This window comes from Peromyscus leucopus, chromosome 16_21, assembly GCF_004664715.2.
Source record: "Peromyscus leucopus breed LL Stock chromosome 16_21, UCI_PerLeu_2.1, whole genome shotgun sequence".
NCBI classification, from domain to species: Eukaryota; Metazoa; Chordata; class Mammalia; order Rodentia; family Cricetidae; genus Peromyscus; species Peromyscus leucopus.
The window spans coordinates 19451639-19470230 of NC_051084.1; the positions used below are offsets into that span (position 1 = coordinate 19451639).

Consider the following 18592-nt stretch of genomic DNA (forward strand, 5'->3'; position numbering starts at 1 on the left):
CATGTCTTGCTCCCTCTGCGTCTGGCTGGCATCTCTCTGTCCAGAAGTCACTGCAATATCTCCTGTCTAGCTATTGGCCATTTAGCTTTTTATTGAAACCAATCAAAGTGACATATCATTAACACAGTGTAATTAAATATCTCACAACACCCGGCATTCATGCAGACCTCAGCCAGTGATAACCAAGTGTCCCTAATGGCCTATGTGAGCCAAACCATCAGGATTTCTATTTTCTCATAATCTGTCTTTAGGAGGGATCTGTAGTTATAGTACTCAATTCCTTTACTTTCACATCACTCAGACGAATCTCATCTGCCCCCTTGTTTTGCAAGCTGGGCTGTGATAATGGTCTTTCGCTTCCTGCTGAAAATGTCTCCCAACTCAAGCAGCACAGATAGTCTACTCCCTATCAGGGTTTCATACACTGAGCTTTGCTGAATCATGGATTTTTCCTCTGTATTAAAGGTCAAACTGGAGAGCATCTTCTCTTGCTTTAGCCTTGTTTTTTCTTCTCTTCACTACCTGACTTTTCCTGCGAGTTCTGAATGTTTGGATCCCAGTAGTTGCTCTCTAACACAGATATATGTCTCCCTTTTGGTATCCCAGCCGTAAAGAGCAAGCTAGCACCTCTATATTCATCTCTTATCCAATTGTCCTTAAGTTCTTGTCTGTGGCATGTCAAGATCATGGCAACACCTGAGTGGAGGTTTCTAAGTTCTCAGGCTGTTCAACTGGCAGTGCCAGGCTGTGTCTCCTGCTTCTTCTGATGATAGCGAGTGCAAGGTGTGGTAAATTTGTTACTTTGGGGGTGCCCTGGAACACCCCTGATTACTAGCCCTAAGATCAGTTAGGATACAGCAAGCCTTTCAGTTCTTGCAGGGTTTATCTCTGAAACAACTGTGTATCACTAGCTTCCAGCACATTCTCCATGTTACCCATCTGACTGGGTAATGTCTTCTTCACAAGTGAAGGATTTCATTGTCAGGGTATTGAGGTTCATCTTGGAAGATTCCTTATATGACAGTGAACTCTACTGCTCAGTTTTACATTCTAGCTTGCTTCATTAAACATTCTCATTATCCAACCTCATACAGTCCTTCTCAGATTCTACCAGTATACACATGTTGGCTGTGTATTATGATTTGTGGGTTGAACTGTACCCCTATCCCAACCAAAGAGATATTTAAATCCTAATTTCAAATGACTATGAATATGACCTTATTTGAAATTGGGTCTTTGCAGATGACCAAGTTAACATGAACTAATTAGAGTGTTCTCATTTAGGTATGAATGGTGTCTACTGACAATTGGACACACTGCCATATAAGATCACCATGTGGACATGGGGGCAGAGATTGGGGTAAAACATCTACAAGGCAAGAAACATAAAATATTAACAGTAGCCACTAGAGGCTGGGTGACAGCTATGGAACAGATTATCCTTTGCAGGCTCAGATGGAACCAACCCTTTCCAACATCTTGATCTTAAGACTTCTGGCCTCCAGAATTCTGGTATGGTAAATCGTGTTGAGCTGGCTCAGTTTCCAGTAGCTAGCGATTGAATGCACAGCTTTTTGGAGAGAGAGGTGGGACTACAGAGCCCTTTTTAATCTCATTATATTTATCTGAATTATGCTCAGAAGTAATCATGTGTCTAGTATCTAGTAGGTGGGTGTATTAGTAAGGTTTATCTAGAGGAACAGAACCAGTAGAAGGTATATTGAAAGAGGATTTACTAGAATGGCTTATACAATACAATACACTTATTTGGGCAACCAAACTGGCTGTCTGCATGCTAGAGAGACCAAGACCCAATAGCTGCTCAGTCCATGAAGCTAGATGCCTCAGCGTTCTGATCTGGTGCCAAAGGCCTGGAGGATTCCGGGATGGTCACTGGTCCTTAGTCCATTTTGGAAGAAGGACCTAGTTCTGATGTCAGTGATGGATGAGAAGAGCTGCAGCAGCAACAACAGCATGTCTGGGCCACCACTGTAAGGTGGAGCCCACTCCGGAGCAAGATTTTACTCTCCTGAAAATGCCCTTTGAGGTGTGTCTCTCAGTTGATTCCAGATCCTGCCAAGTTAATAATCAAAATTAATCATCACCGTGGCTAAAGGTAAGAGGAGGAGTGCTAGGTTTAATTGGGAAATGAGTCTGCAGACAGGCCACAGAGGTATCCAGGCAGTTTAAGGGGTCAAAATCTTTGAAAATATATCCGCGGGTATTTTCCGTGTGTCACAGGCCCAGCTTTTCCCAACCAAGGTTCCAAACTTGGTTTTAGAGAATTGTTTCATTTCAGCTTTTCAGTCTGTGTTTGGAGTTACTCAGGGATTTCCTTCTTGGCCTTTAATCATCCTGCTGCAAAAGACTGTTTTGTTTGGTTGGTTTTTTGTTTGGGGCATGCCATTTCATAGGGTTTTGGCTCTTAATTGCCTGTTGCTTGCTATCAGCTGCCCATTGTTTTTATTAAGAGGTCCAGTGGTACTGACGCATCCCATTACCTTCCTTATAGTCACTACATATGCCTGACATTTCGCCTGCTGTGTCTCCAATTTCACTGGTTCACCTTACATCCGTCTATCCTGATGACTGAGTCCACCTCAAACCCATGTCATTGCTGGCTTTAACTGAAGTGGCATGATCTCTCCTGAAAGGGATGCTGAGATAGAGTTTGGGATATATGATATTTATCTGGTATCAACACCTGTGAAAAGAAGAAGACAGGTTCGGGAGAGGAAGGGGTAAATCAAGTACATGTTTTCTAGGCAAAATTTTGTTCAGCCTGTTGAGGAGCTGTGGAGAAAGACAGACAGAGGGACCCAGCTCTCCGTAGAGCCTTAAAGCAGTGGCTAAACACTAAAAAATAGGATAAATGGGGGGCTGGAGAGATGGCTCAGCAGTTAAGAGTACTTGCTGCTCTTGAAGAAGTCCCAGGTTTGGTTCCTAACACCCTTATGAAGGCTAAGAACAGCCTTACAGTTGAAGAGCATCGCACGCCCTCGCTGGTCTCCTTGGGCACTGCATGCATGTGGCGCACAGACATGCATGCAGGCAAAACACTTGCCCATAAAGTAAGCCTTAAAAAAAATCATTGTTAAATGCTTTAAATATTGTTAAATGCTGTTTACAATGTCCATCTCTGTGTTGAACTTTTAAGTCTTTATTGTAAACAGTTTTTGTTTCTATATGAATGAGTAAAAATTGAGGTCTTTGAAGGACAAGTAGATCTTTCCCTCATGTCTGGCAGCCTGGAGTGAGGGACTGCCAGCTGGGCAGCCTCCCTCCCTAGCAACCTGCTGGAATGACTTCAAGTCTGGCTGTTTTGCATACATTACAATCACTAGGAAAATACTCCAGCGGTGAGATGATCTAGAGCAATTGACTCCAGGATACCTGATCTAGAAGCCTTGCTCCAGCCACCTTAATCACAACCACTCCAGACAGTCTGCACCAGCTCTGAAAGGCCAAATCCCTTGCTTTTCACAAGCTTCAGTGAACTTCAGCAGCTATCCTCACTCAAGACGACAGAGGAGCACTTCCTTAGGAAGAAACCAGTGATTGGAGAAATGTGAAACTATTGACCAATTTTCATGCAAAGCTTGTGGCTGGTTCCTATAGGAGCCAGTGATCGGTGTAAATAAATAGTCTATCGTTTGCATACCACACATCCTGGCGGCTGTATAACCAGATTAGTCAGCAGGCCATACCTTCCCATGCCATTTCCTGATGATGTAATATTTGGTCCAGTAAAAGCCTCCAAAATGGGCTTTTTGTTGCCTACCTGGGATTTTTAATGTCTGTAGAGAGGGCTGGATGATATGGTAGACAGTGGCAAGAGGGTGGCCAAAGAGTGCTGGAAAGAAGTGTGCATGCGGTGGGAAAGGGGCAGGATTGAGGGAAGCAGTGAGAGAAAGCAGGCATCTTGGACTGGGAGAGTTCCTGGGAGCTGCCAAGACATGAAGACAAAGAGTCTTCGTACTCAAGGCTTGGTAACAACACGAGGAGCTGTAAAGGCCAAGGGTCCTATAAAGCCCAAGGTTTAGAGAGTTCTAACACCAGCTGGTGCTGACCTCTGTTGTTGCTGTGATGATTTCATTAGCTGCTGGCCACTGGCGATTGGAACCCAGAGCATCTAACCTCTAACTGGGGCACCTAGAGCCACGTCTCAGGCTTTGAAGCCTTGAGCTTTTAAGTTTCCAGTTCTCAGGGCTTGAAGCCCCAAGTCTGTCAGCTTGGCTCATAAATCTTCAACACTGTAGGGCCCGCTGCTACCACAAGAGGAGAGCCTACTCACCTACTTGCAATTGCTACCGGAGGAGAACTAAAGGACCTGGCTAGATCTTTGTAACAAAAGTACAGCTCTTGAGACGTTTAGTTTGGACTCAAAGACCAGACTTTTGTTCTCCTACCCTACTCATTTAGGCGATGAGGTCTGCACCAGGGTAGGACCTCTGGCAAAGAACTGGAATGATACCCACTGCAGGTCACCGGTCTGCCCTTGCACCATTTATATATGCCCTCAGCTCTGGGCACAGCTCTTTCAAAAATTCCACTAAGGTTCCAACATGTCACGTCTATGCTTCCACGTCCCAAGGTCATCTCAAGGTCTGAGACACTGCTGGAGATCCTTCTTGGTCAATGTCAGAGTGCTTCCAGGGTTATTGTGAAAAGCCATAAGCCAACACACTTTAAGACAGGAGAAAAATGCCAGAAGGAGTTTGCTGACATCATATAGCAGGAACGCCGATAGAGTTAAGCGTGCCAGCAGGATTCCTTAGGAAGAGGCTGGGGAACCCGCAGGAGGGGTCACCTGGGCGACATTGAAGTCAGTTTACTGTAGGGATCGCGCGTATCCGGAGCCGCTTCTGTCCCTCTCCCCCGCCCACCGCTCCTCTGGCGCCCCCTAGAGGAGTAAAGCTCCCTACTTCTCCGACGTGGCTTATGGGCCAATGGAAGCGAGTTTTTAAGAGTTGCTGGGCGGGGCCCGGCCCGACGTACCCGCGCAAGCGTTGCCCCCGCCCCTCAGCCGCGCACGCGCGTCTCCGGCGCGCTCCAGAGCCGGAGCCGCCCGCGCTCGTGCCCGCGTCTGCGAGAGGCAGCCCCCGGCCGCGCCCCGCCTGCTGCCGGCTGCGGGCAGCCGCTGCGGGTCTGCAGGCCCCGGGGGGTGGGAACGTCTCAGCCACCGGCCATGGCCGACCGCGGATGCCCTCTGGAGGCGGCGCCGCTGCCCGCCGAGGTGCTCGAGAGCCTGGCGGAGCTGGAGCTGGAGCTGTCGGAAGGTGAGAGCAGCGGGACCCTCGCCCGAGACCCCGCCCAGGGACCCCCCTCTTCGGGAGCGTCACCCCGGGAACCTGCAGGGTACCCTCCACACGGGATCCCTGCCGGCCTTCCCTCGGCATCCCATGCCTGGGGGAACTCGCGCCGGTGGGCCGCTCGCTGGACACCCCGCCAGCTTCTGCAGACTGGCGGGTGCCCGGCCTCCGAAGGACACCCGGAGGGACGGACTGGGAGGTGGGCCTAGGCGGACTCTTCCGAAAGGCCATCTTACTGCCCAAGCTGTGGTCTGTGCTTTCGAAGCGGCAAGGCCATGGGTCTGTGCTTCCCGAGTCTTCCTTGCAGCCTGTGGGCAGGCAGGAAGCCGGGGATGCAGGAGCCCAGCCCCACCCCTAGAACTCCAGACTGCCTCGTGAGCCTCAGTTTCTTCATCTATAAAACGAGGCTGTAAGAACACTCGCTCTGTGGATTATGAGGCTAAAGTGCGTTAGTACAGCAGATGTAAAACGCGTTAAGACTGAAGAGGAGGTTCGTTCCTTTATGGAATTTTGATACATTTGTTTTACACTTTAGGGGGCAAGCAAGGGCCACAGTGCATGATGTGTAGGGAGGTCCGAGGTCAGTTTGCACAGAGCTGGTTCTCTCTTCCCACCGTATTGGGGGTTCCGGGAATAAAGTCAGGTTGTCAGGTTAGAGGGGAAGTGCCCGCCGAGCCACCTCATCAGCCCTCTCCATGAAAAATTTAAAAGTTAATAAGTCAAATAAGTGGTTGATAAACACGGAATAGGACGATAAGACAGCTTCAGAGATGGTGAGTGGCACCCTCGATTTGGATGCTATACCTCGCAGGAGGCCTGGGGAAAAGAGTTAAATTCTCCATAAACTGCCTCCCCCCCCCACCCCCCCACCCCCCGCAAGCCATGGAGGAAATGCATGATTCTTAACTCTGCTTTTGAGACTTAAATGCATTTTGACCTTTTAGAATCTGTTTTTCCATAATATTGTTCTTTAACTTTAGATTGGTCTACTTTGCTGAAGTTGGTTTAGTGAATTTTTTGACCTACCTTCCCCTTCTCCCTCCTGCCTTTCCTCCCCGCTCCCATCTTTCTATGGGTATTTTCTCTGCATGTTTGTCTGGACATCACATGCATGCCTGGTGAGGCTAGAAGAGGGCGTCAGATCCGTGTGGGTGCTAGGAATTGAACCCAGATCCTCTGGAAGAACGGCCAGTGCCCTTAACCACCGAGCCATCTCTCCAGCTCCACTTTGAGAATTCTTGATTCTCCTTGGAGGTGTGGTTAGGAATGTTTCTGAAAAAAAAAAAAATCTATTGTACTGGATTTGATATGGCTCCTCTGGGAAAATCACATAGTTGTAGTTTGGCTTTCACATGTCAAATGTGTTTTTGCAGATTGCTCCTTACTTCTGCTCCAGAATATCTGTTATTTCAATTCCATGGGGTTATGTGTTTGAGTGCTTGCTAGGAGTTGACAGTGAACTAAATTATTTCCTCAAAGTAAAAACTTCATAACTTGTGACAGAACCCGATTATATCAGCTGAGGAAATATCTATTAAGTCAATTCAATCTACTTATATTGTTGCTATTTTAGACACATATAAGGGTATATATATAAGTTAAGGGTATAAGGTTGTGTGCCCTGGAGAAAATCTGAAAAAGGAAATAGGAGGTAGACAGTGGCGTGTTCATAGAAGGAGATTGCAAAGTGCACTGGCAGCCCCGGAGTTGGTATAGTCACAGCTCCCCCACCCCCACCCCGTCCTAGACTGGCACATTTCATTTTGCCAGATAGGTTAGTGATTATCTTGGCCGAGTCACACTTGCCCTGTTCACAGAGAGAGCTCCCTTCCACACCGTAATATTGGACTGTATAGTTGGTGGTGGTTGTTGATAGAGACTGTTTTAAGCAGACTTTGGGGGTTTTCACATAGAAGCTGGTGGCATCTGGCGAGTCAGTGATTTATAACATGTCTGAACTTGGGTTTGGCCAGCTGTAAAAAGGAGGTGAATGTTTTATTGATATTTCAAGGTTCTTGTAAAGATTTACTCAACGTATGAAAGTATTTTGAAACTGATGTTTCAAAGGTGTTTTATTTATTTAAAGGAATGTGTTATTAATGAGTCATAGTCCAAAAACTAGTGTATTTCATTATTTTTCTAACTTTAACTTTTTGGCATATGAAATAGTTTGATTGTGACCTTTTCATACATATTTGATATACTTTGCTTATATTCACCCCGTTACTCTCTTTTGTCCCCCAACTTCTGTTTCCTTTTCTCTCCCCCTTCTGCATCCAGTGCCACATAAATATGTATATGTAGAGAATTAGATCTGGAGTCCACATAGAAAAGAAAACTTAAACAACACTTGTCTTTCTTTGTGGCCTCTCTTTTTCCTGCTCCTAACTTGTTTTCTTCACTTAGTCCCCTTCTCCTTTCATATCTCGTGTGTGTGTGTGTGTGTGTGTGTGTGTGTGTGTGTGTGTGTGTGTACATGTGTGTACATATGTATTTCACATTTGCCATTATTTTTACATTTTGCTCAACCAGAGGTTGTAGGAATGGGAATCTATCTGTCCTGGAGCTCCTTTCCCCCATATTCAGGGCAGAGAGATAGACTTCTGGTTTTGAATGGAGTAATGTCAATTTCATAATACTCACATTTGTCTAAGTGAGAAACTCCTTAAGACTTGCATGTGTCACTGCTGGGTACATTGGAGGGGATGGGAAGAACTCAATACAGACACAGTGCTGCCTTGGTGGGAAGCAGTAGTGAGAAGCAGTACCTGGACAGTCCGTAAAGCCTGTGTTTCTCCTCAGCCACACACAAACAGGGAATAGTGTCACCTGGATAATCTAGAAAATCCTGTGTGTCTCTCCTCAACTGTATAGCATCAGTGACTAGATAGAAGCAATTCTCTGTCTTTATTCATAAACCATGGCCTCATTCTCCAACATTATCACTGGTTCTTATCATCTACCGTTCTGCTTGGGGTTGGCCCTCAGAGAAGGTTCTGGTCTTAAACTATGTCAAATTCCTCTTACAGGGCAGGTATACTGAATTGCTGCTTTGGAGTCCCCAAAACATAATAAGGCACACCGATTTTCTTGCTCCTCCTCCTTCCCCTGCAGAAGTTTCCCTTCTGCATTCAAGATTATTGTTATGTGTGTATATGTTTGTGAATGTTGTGTGTGTGTGGGGGGGTTGGGGGTTGGGGATGAATATACACATACAATGCGCTGCACTTGGGGACCAGTTCTCTCATGCCTCCATGGGTTTCAGGGGCTGAACTCAGGTCCTCAGGCTTGGTTGGAAAGCACTTTTACCTGCTGAGCCATCTTGTCAGCCCTGAAACTTGAACTTGTTACAATAAATTTTAACTCCTTTTAAGCTGCTTTAGGTATTTGTCACAGCAGCCACAGCAAAAATGGGTCAGCAGCAGTTAAGAGCATTGGTTGCCCCTGCAGAGGACCCTGGTTCATTTTCCAGCACCTACCCGGTGTCTCACATCTATCCGTAACCCCAGTTCCAGGGGATCTAACACTCTCTTCTGACCTCCACAAGCACCAGGCACACATGTGGTGCACCTACGTACATGCAGGCAAGACACTCATGAATTAAAAAAGAGTAATCAAGAAACAGTGGAACAAAAAGCGGAAAATTTCCCCTAAAACAATTATATACGCTTTAGCCACTGTCCTAAGGAAAGGCATGGTTTGGTTTGTTTGTTTGTTTGTTTGTTTGTTTTTTGCCTTCTCTTATTTGGTAGAGAGCAGAAGGGGCTATGGGAAGTGACTGTAAACTGGTAGACAGCTTGGGTGACAAGAGGGGCATCCCAAGTAGTGGGTTAGTTAGGTCCTGGTCACAAGAGGAATGGGGTAAATGGAGCCTGACAGTGAGCAGATGCTTAGCTACCAATGAGGTTGAAAAAGTAATAAAAAGTCTCCCAACTGAATAAAGCCCAAGACCAGACGGATTCGCTGCAGAACTCTACCAGAACTTTAAAGAACTGATACCAATACTACTCAAGTTATTCTATAAAGTAGAAAAGGAAGGGAAGCGTCCAAACTCTTTTTTTTTAAAAAAAAATTATTTGTATTTTATGTACATTGATGTTTTGCCTGCAGGTATGTCTGTGTGAGGGCATCAGATCCTCTGGAACAGGAGTTGTAGACAGTTGTGAGCTGCCATATGATATAGGTGCTGGGAATTGAACCCGGGTCCTCTAGAAGAGCAGCCAGTGCTCTTAACTGCTGAGCCATCTCTCCAACCTGCTTCCAAACTCTTATAAAGTTAGTATTACCTTGATACCAAAACCATGTAAAGCCATCACCCAATCAAGAAAATTACAGATCCACCTCCCTGATGAAAAAGATGCAAAATCTTCAGTAAAATTCTCAAAAATGAAATTCAACTTCACATCAAAAAGATCATTTATTGTGACTAAATTTGCTTTATTCTAGCATTGTAGAGATAGTTCAGTGTACATGAATCAATAAATGTAATTCAACACATTAATGGACTAAAAGACATATCACATAACCATCTCCATAGATGCAGAAAAAAAAAACTTAAAACAAAAATCCAAAAATTCTTCCTGATGAAAGTCAGGGAGAGCCTATGGATGGAGGGATCCTACTTCAGTGTAATGAAGTTTGTATGCAGCAAATCTACAGCAAACATCACACTAAATGGACAAAAACTCAAAGCATTCCTGCTAAGATCAAGAACAAGGCAAGGGTGTCTGCTCTCTCCACTTCTATTCAATATAGTGCTTGAAGTCCAGTTAGGACAATATTATAAGGGATACAAGTAGGAAAAGAAGAAGTTAATGTATCCTCCTTTTTCAGAAGAAATGGTTCTTTATGTAAGAAACCCAAAATTACTCCATCAAGAAACCCTTAAGAGTTCATAAAGACATAAAGTGTCAGAGTGCAAAATCAACATATGAACATCAGTAGCCTTCCCATAAATCAATGAAAGACTGGGATTAGGGGAGCAAACCTATTCACAGTACACACACACACACACACACACACACACACACACACACACACACACTCACACACACTCACAATGAGGTACCCAGGAATAAATCTGGCCAATGAAACAGAAGAGCTCTACAATGAAAAATTGGAGATACTAAAGAAACAAAGTGAGAAAGACAGTAGAAAATGGGAAGACAGCCTATGCTTATGGATTGGAAGAAGGAATATTGTGAAAATGACTATCCTACCAAAAGTAATCTACAACCTCAATGCAGTTCTAATCAAAATTCCTACACTATTCTTCACAGACATAGAAAAAAGTTCCAGCACTTATATGGAGGCACAAAAGAACAAAGATAGCCAAAGCAACCCTGAGTGAAAAAAAAAAATGCTATAGGAAGTCTGGATTTCAAAATGCAGACAAATGAAACTAGATCCTTATCCTACACAAAACTGAACTCCAAAATGGATCAAGGACCTCAACATAAGTTCTGATGCTGTCGAGGCTGGAGAGATGGCTTAGTGGTTAAGAGCACTGGCTGCTCTTCCAGAGGGCCTAGGTTCAATTCCCAGCAACCACATGGCAGCTCACAACTGTCTGTAACTCCAGTTCCAGGGGATCCAACACCCTCACACAGACATAGATGCAGGCAAAATACCAATGTGCATAAAATACAAATAAAAAAGGTTTTTAAAAAATCTGATACTGCAAAACTGTTGTGGGGGAATAGAGAGTACATTTTAACTTAGAGGCACAGGTTGGGGCTCTCTGAGTAAAAGCTACTGGGCTACTCCAGTAGCACAGAAAATAAGACCAACAATCAACAAAAAGGGACCTCATAAAGCACAGATAAAACAACTGTGAAACGAAAGAAGAGACAGCCCACAGAGTGGAAGGAAACCTTTGCCAGCTATCCATTCGACAGAGGATTTGTGTCTAGAATTTAAAAAGAATTAAAAAGCTAAACATTAAGAATATAAGCAACCCAATTTAAAAAATGGGCTAAGGAACTGAACAGAGGATTCTCACAAGAAGAAATGTAAATGTCTAGGTGACACTTAAAAGCATTCAGCATCTTTAGACATTTGGAAATGAAAATTAAAACTACGTTTAAGTTCCCATCGTCTCACCCCAGTCAGAATGGCCATCATCAGAAACACAAGTGACAGTCAATGCCAGTGTGGGCGGGGCGGGGCAGGGTGGGGGCCGACACCCTTACACAATTGTGATGGGATGTAAACTAGTGCAGCCATTTTGAAGATCAACGTGTAGGTTTATTGCCATATAACCCAGCTGTACCACTTCTGGGCATGCACCCTGCTGGGTTTTATGCCTGCTCCAGAGATACGTGCTCCTCCATGTTCACTGCTGCTCTGTTCACAACAGTTAGGAAGTGGAACCAACGTAAATGTTCAATTTCAGAAAAATGTGGTGCATACCACCCAATGGCATATTGCTCAGGTGTAAGAACAAGCGAAATAACACAATTTGCAGATAAATGGATGAAACTTGAAAAGAATTATGCAGAGTGAGGTGGTAACTCAGGTCCAGAAAAACAAATGTCGTGTGTTTCCTCTCATATATGGTCCTAGCTTCAAATCTTTAACTTGGTGCCCAATTGGAAGCCAAGAGACTAGAGAGCGTCTTCTGGAGAAGGTACGCTTTAAGGAAGGGAGGATGATAGGTTGTAGGTAAAATTAAAGTAGAGAGGTGGAGTACTGGGTGTGGGAAGGCGTAAGCAAGGATGGGTGGGGGGATATGGGGGAAACCAGGGAGTAGAAGGGAGGGCTAATCCAGAGGAAGTGTGTGTAAAAGTCCACGTGGAAGCCTACTGTCTAATACTTCAATTGGAAAAATAGTTGGAAAGCTAGTAGAATCCATGCAGTGAAAGAAGAGGAGAGAACCCTGGAGGTTAAAGGATGAAGTGGGGATCAGGGTGGGTGGATGAAGGAGAGGAGCAGTGGGTGGGTTAGCCAAAACTAACATGCCTGAAAAACCCTCTGGGAACCCATTAGTTAGTAAGCTAATTTCAAAATACAGCTCTTAAAAAAGTTTGAATAGAATTTCCCTACATGTGTGGACAGCATTAATCCCCAAATACGTGGATTATTAAATGAAATCATGGTGTAAGGCATCGGATACCTCCCTACTAGTTATTGATCAGGAACGTCCCAGAGGTCTCCAAAATGGCACAGGTTATTTCCATTGTCCTTGGTTGCCCATTGTAACTACGTGGTAAGACCACATTGCTGAAGACACTGTATACTTTGGTTGTAGGACATAGAGAAGTCAATTTCAAACTGAGCAGGGAACTTTCTCCCTACTGGCTGGCTTTCATAGTTCCAGAAGGTTCTATGCAGCCTGCTGAGGAGGAAAGAGACACCAGTGGTCTTACCCAGTGCTGGGCCTTGCAACACCAACTGGCCAGTCAAGACGTGTCCGTTGGTGTAATAGTGGCATGACTGGTATAGAGTAACAGTTGGATTTGGAGTGTGTTCCACAGGAGGAAATTTCTTGCTTGGTACCGTAATCCTGATCAAAAGCCCATGGCTGATGATGTCACAGGTCCTGGGGTAGAACCAACCTGTTATTGTTAATTTGCTAAGTGGTCATACTCTTAAAGCCCTCTCAATATTTATGTTTATAGCCATAGATCCACTGCTCTTAGCTGGTCAGAGAAGCTCCTTTTTGTAGTGGGGGAGCAGTCAATGGAGAGATGCATAGCTGGTCAGAGTACTGAGAATGATAGACTGAGTTACTCAGCCCTAAACGGGACATCCACATCACAACCCCCACCCCCACCTTCTCCCATAAGGCTTGAGGAGGCAGAAAGAGTTTAGGAACTAAAAGATGAGGGGGAGTGCTTTGCATGCTGTCCTCTGGACATGGCTATGGCACTCATGAACCGTGCAAGTCCTGCCAGTCAAAATTCTGGCATAGAGGAGGTAGATGGTCTCTAGGCCACACCCCCTCCTGAAGGCTGTTGGCAGTTGGCAGTTTCTAGGGGAGGAACATCATTCTTTTTGAAGATGTGTACTGATAGGATTCCTATGATCCTGTTGGTGACTCCATACCAGTGCACACCAAGGCAACAGCAATTGAACTTATTGGGTTATTAAAAAAAAATGAAGTTGGAGTGGAGATTGGGGGGAGTATGGTTATAATTCATTGTATACATGTATGATCCTCAAGAAATAAGAAAAATAAAAAAAAAATTTGTCTGAAAACCAGTGACAACTGTTGAACACCCATCCAGTAATTTCATATAATTATCCTCTTCCTCATTTATTTATTTATTTATTTATTTATTTATTTATTTATTTATTTATTTATTTTAGACAGGATAGGTCTCACTGTGTAGCCCTGGCTGGCCTGAAATTCACTGTCTAGAACAGACTGGCCTCCAGTTCAGGGAGATTGACCTGTCTCTGCCTCTGGGATTAAAGGTGTGTGTCACCACACCTGGCCTCATTTGCAAAAGTTAAAACGAGAAAAACCAGCTGAGAAGTGGTGTTCCCAGATGAGGGTGGCTGCTTAGATTGAGTAGTGGCAGCAGAGGAGGCAGGCAGATTCGGACCTTCAGTGACTTCTTATGGTGGAGTTGGGGGTGCAGAGTCAGAGAGTGAGAAATGAAGACTCAGGGCCTAGGCTTTTTGACTTGCAATGCTGCATATATAATCATGAGATGGATGGGGAGAGTTGCAGATGGCAGAATTTGAGGGTAAATGTATGTGAAGACGTGAGCATTTCAAGAAAGGACCTGTCTGAACAGAACCCTGGGGGAAATGTTTGAATTATAATGTGCCCGTCGGAATTCTAAGGAGAGGTTTGAGCCACAGACGGGTGTTTCATTCACTGTTGCTGTGAACTATGTGCCGAGGGATGGGCCCTGACATGGATGTGCCTTTTGAGGGACAGTGATATTAGTAAAAGGGAATGGAGGTTTTAGGTCATGATAAGTGTTAAGAGAGATAATTGGAGAACAGTTGGGTGAGGGTGAACGTGTCTGTTTAGGATCAGCAGGTCTCAGTTTCCTTGAGGCTAAACAAGAAAGGCATTTAAGAGTGATGTTTAAACGAAAATGAGAAACCATGAGGAGTTTTCGTTTAGGACTCTGCAGATGGGGAGTCCCTGTGTAGGTGAGGCTTATTCCATAGGAGGATCATGTTCATGGAGCACAGGAAGACCGGGGGGGGGGGGGAAGCTCTCTACAGTCCCTCTACCCTTCTCAGGGCTGGCATTTACTTTAAGAGGAGGGGAGTGGCAGAGGACGGTTTTCCTTTAGTAAGTGCTTCTGTAGAAGAAACCCTATTCCCAAGCAGGAAGAGGCTGGAGGTCAAGAGTCAGGGTTAGATTAAGGCTGACACACCTGGTCAACTCGATGGTTCTGCTGTTTTGAGAGAACGTCTGTTACTGTCTCCAGTATATGTTAGTTGAATATCCATTGTGTACAACATGCCAGTAAGGTTAAGAATTTGCCATCCTCCTGTGTTATGTCACTGTGGTTGGTAGTTTTGAAGGTGCTTGTACCTAGACTGGCTCCCGTATGCTAGTTACAAAACTTTCTACTGAAGAGTGACTAGTAGGATTGAGGAATCGTCTAGCCATCATTCAGATTGCCGAGTCTCCCTGTGTGACTTGTAGCACCCTCTTTTCTCCCTTTCCTTTAGGAGCACCCATGTTTATCTTCCCCACATAGCAGCACTTGGACTTGGAAGAGACTTGTAGTACTGTTCTGATGGTGTTGGCCAGGCCTGCCGATGGCCTTGGTTTCTGGCATCAGGCCCTTGCTGGCAGAGAGGAAGGAATGCCTTGTTTCGGGGGCCCCTCTCTTTCAGGAGAACCCTGTTGTCTGTCCAGGCCAGGCCATCAGCCCAGGTGGTAGCGCGTGCATCGGGCTGTGCACTCTGAAGGCTTCTGTTGACTCTTAGGCTCCTCTTTATCCTGAAGGTCAAACTTCGGTTCTGTAGAGAGAGAGGTGAACCTCACCTAGGTCTTAGAAGCTTGAAAAGAGACTCAGGGATAGGGTGCTAATCTACTGGGGTGTCGAGCCAAAATAAGCGTCCTCCTGGAAACCGCATGAGGTATTAGATCCCCCTTGTGCCTGTTGCCTGGCACCCCGTTCCTGCAGCGTATCCTCAGTGAGCAGTGGCCATGTGTCGTTGCTATGTTTACTCCTCTCATCAGGACAGGGCTTCATCCTACAGTGTAGCTGGGACTTGCGGGGACTTGCAGGTACACCCTCCAACATCTAGCTCCCCGAGTGTAGAAGGTGAGCGGTCTGCTGAGCTGGCCCCAGCATCTTCCCACAGTCCACTCCCAGTGGGCTAGAGAGAGCACCCAGCAGCACAGACATTCTGAGACAGATGGGCTCAGGAAGAGAGGGGACTGAACTTACACTCATGGGCCAGGCCCAGGTGACAGCTGTTGGCATGAAGTAGAGACAAGTCAACTGTGGACACATCATTGGGGGAAGAAGGACTGTGGCACCCTGGGTTTTCCTCAAAGCCTCACTTGTACTTTATAGGTCGATGATAGAAATGTGAAGATGATATAAACCATTAATTATAGAGTTGCTTAGGGGTCAGCAAGGTAGTTTATTGGATAGAGGTGCTTGCCACCTGATGTCTTGAGTTCACATGTGGGAGGAAAGGTCAAAGAATTGACCTGCATGTGCATGTCATGTACACACATACCAAATAAATAAATAAATAAATAAATGTTTGAAAGTATGATTTTAGGTGGAGAGATGGCTCAGAGGTTAAGAGCACTTGCTGTGTTTGCAGAAGACCCAGGTTCAGTTCCCAGCATTCACATGGTTGCTTACAACCATCAATAACTCCAGTTCCAGGAGATCTTGTGCCCCCTTCTGGTCTCTGTGGGAACCAGGCACATACAACAGTGCACTCACATACATGTAGGCAAAATAATCATACATATAACATAAAAATAAATCTCTTTTAAAGTATGATTTTAAAAAGGTTTGGTAGAGTGAATATGATAGCATTAGTCTAGAGAAGTTTGCCTGAGGCATGTCAAGGAAGGACGTGCCCCCTTTCTAAGAGCACAGGGAAACTAAAACTTCACCTGTCTGCATCTGTATGTCCACAGTTACCTCTGAGTCTATGTCTGTGTTTAAATTGGGTGCCCACTTTGGTATACTTAAGACCTGTCCCTGGATTCAGTTATCGGGTCTTTAATCACTGGAATCTGGAATCAGTGTTATGTTATTTGGAGAAGTAACCTTGTGGATATGGATAAGGGTCCTGACTTGAGTTATGCAGGGTTTCTGGTGGGTGCTGAATCCCATTACAAGTATCTTTGGAAGAAAGAGACAGAGGGAAGGTTAGAAACACACAGAGCATGGGGGAGGCCATTTAAGTGCCAAGATAGGTTGAGGTGATGCAGGCACAAGCCAGAGAACATCAGCATCCACTGAAGGTGGAGGAGTCAGAGAGAGAATTCCCCCCAGAGTCTTCAGATGGAGGGAAGCCTTTCTGCACCTGCTTTTGGCACATTATAACTAATTTTGGATCTCAGATGTCTAGAACCATGAGATGACAATAAATTTCCTTTGTTATTTGTCTCCAGCTTCATGGTAATTTGTTACAGTAGTCACAGGAAACTAATCCAGTCACCTCACTTTGTGACATTTTGGAGAAATGTTGTGTCTTTTCACCGCTTAGATTATTCACTATATTAGAGGTCTGAAGGATTTTATTTTTTTCCAGTATGATTAGTGTCCTTTGTGTCCAGGCTTAGAGTTCTTTCCCTGTTTCATGGCTGTGAAGGTAATTCCTATGTGATTTTTTTTTAAGAAGCTCTGATGTCTTACCTTTCACATTTCACTGTGAATGGAAGTGAGTTCTGTGTATGGTATGAAAGGATTTCATTTCTGCCCCCACATGGGTTTCCAGTCGTTGGACACTCATGGAAATGGCCACATTTCCCTTTGTTGAGACCACTTCTTCTCTTGCCCCGACTTGTCTATATTCGTAGCTACTGTACTCTGTCTATACTGTAGCGTATACCATATTCAGAACATTAAATCTGTCCTTCTGTTTTACGTTGATTTTTAAGTCGATACAACCAATTTGGGCCCTTTGTGTTTCCACATAACAGTTTAGAATCAGCTTGTCAGTTTTCACGGAAAATGCCCTCAAGAGTTTTGATAGAATTACTTGGAATGACTCTAAAGACCTACTTAGAGCCTTGTTGTTTTGGGGGTGGCACAGGATTAAGCCTAGGACCTTGCATACACTACACAGGCAAGAGCTCTACCACTGAGTAATAGCTCCAGCTCTTCTCAATTTTTCTTCTGAGGTAGAGGCTCACTAAGTTGCCCAGGTTAGCTTTGAACTCACCACGTAGCTTAGGCAGGCATTGAACTTGTGGTCCTCTTACTTCGGCTTCTCAAATAGCTGGTACTAAAAACATCACCCATCTTTGCAGTTTTGATGGCGTATCTGTATGCTTCCTTGATCATCTTTAATTTATCTTAGTGATGTTTTTGATTTATGGTTTTATATACACCAGTCATTAAATTCATTCTTGGATTTAAAGTGATGTCTTTCAGCTCCAGGTTTAGGTATTTACATTCATTATCTTGCTTTTTAATTAATTCATAAAGCATACTGATCATGGTTATTTCTAAATTCCATGTGTTTTAGCTGCAGTTTCATACTGCCGCATATGCCTAGTCATTTTTAGGCAAATGCTAGACCTTGTAGCTGTGATATGAATTTTTACTACTAGTCAATGTCATGTTCTCTCCATAGCAGGTTTACTTTTGCCATGGTAGGTGGGTGAGCACATGCGGGCCAAGATCGTGGATAAAGTGGGGTAAAGCTGGCACTGGACCTGTGGAAGCGCCTTTGTTTTCTTTTTTTCAAAAAGTTATATTTGTTTCTATATATCTGTGTGTGTGTGTGTGTGTGTGTGTGAGAGAGAGAGAGAGAGAGAGAGAGAGAGAGAGTGTGTGTGTGTGTGTGTGTGTGTGTGTGTGTGTTGCATGTGTGTGTGGCTCAGGGGGATAACTTGTAGAGGTCTTCATCCACTATGTGAGTTCCAGGGATCAAATTCAGGTCACCAGGCTTGATGGCAAGTGCCTTCCCCCACTGAACCATTTTGCTGGCTTGGATCCTCTGTTTGCCATTCGTGTCTGAAGTATACGTTACTTCACAGATGATCTGTGTACTTCCCAGGGCTCCTTTTCTTTGGTGAGCTCAGAGCATTGTGTGCCTCTGGTACAGTTCTGCCTGGCCCAGTGACCTGCTTTCTACTTTTCTGTGACAGACTCTTACAGCAG

The 18592-nt window shown here is 44.8% G+C and overlaps 1 protein-coding gene across 6 annotated transcripts in view; it reads left to right on the forward strand.

Annotated features, from left to right (window-relative positions):
* Nucleotides 1-5060: 5060 nt before the first annotated feature.
* The window catches only part of Dip2a (disco interacting protein 2 homolog A), an 86671-nt gene continuing 73139 nt past the window's right edge, over nucleotides 5061-18592 (forward strand). For 3 of the 6 annotated variants that reach the window (XM_028874262.2, XM_028874263.2, XM_028874264.2), the window contains exon 1: nucleotides 5065-5279. In XM_028874262.2, coding sequence (XP_028730095.1) covers nucleotides 5189-5279 — 91 coding nt within the window. In that variant the 5' untranslated portion in view covers nucleotides 5065-5188. Of the gene's footprint in view, nucleotides 5280-18592 lie in introns of all 6 variants that reach the window. The other 3 variants (XM_028874265.2, XM_028874266.2, XM_028874267.2) reach the window with 2 other exon arrangements.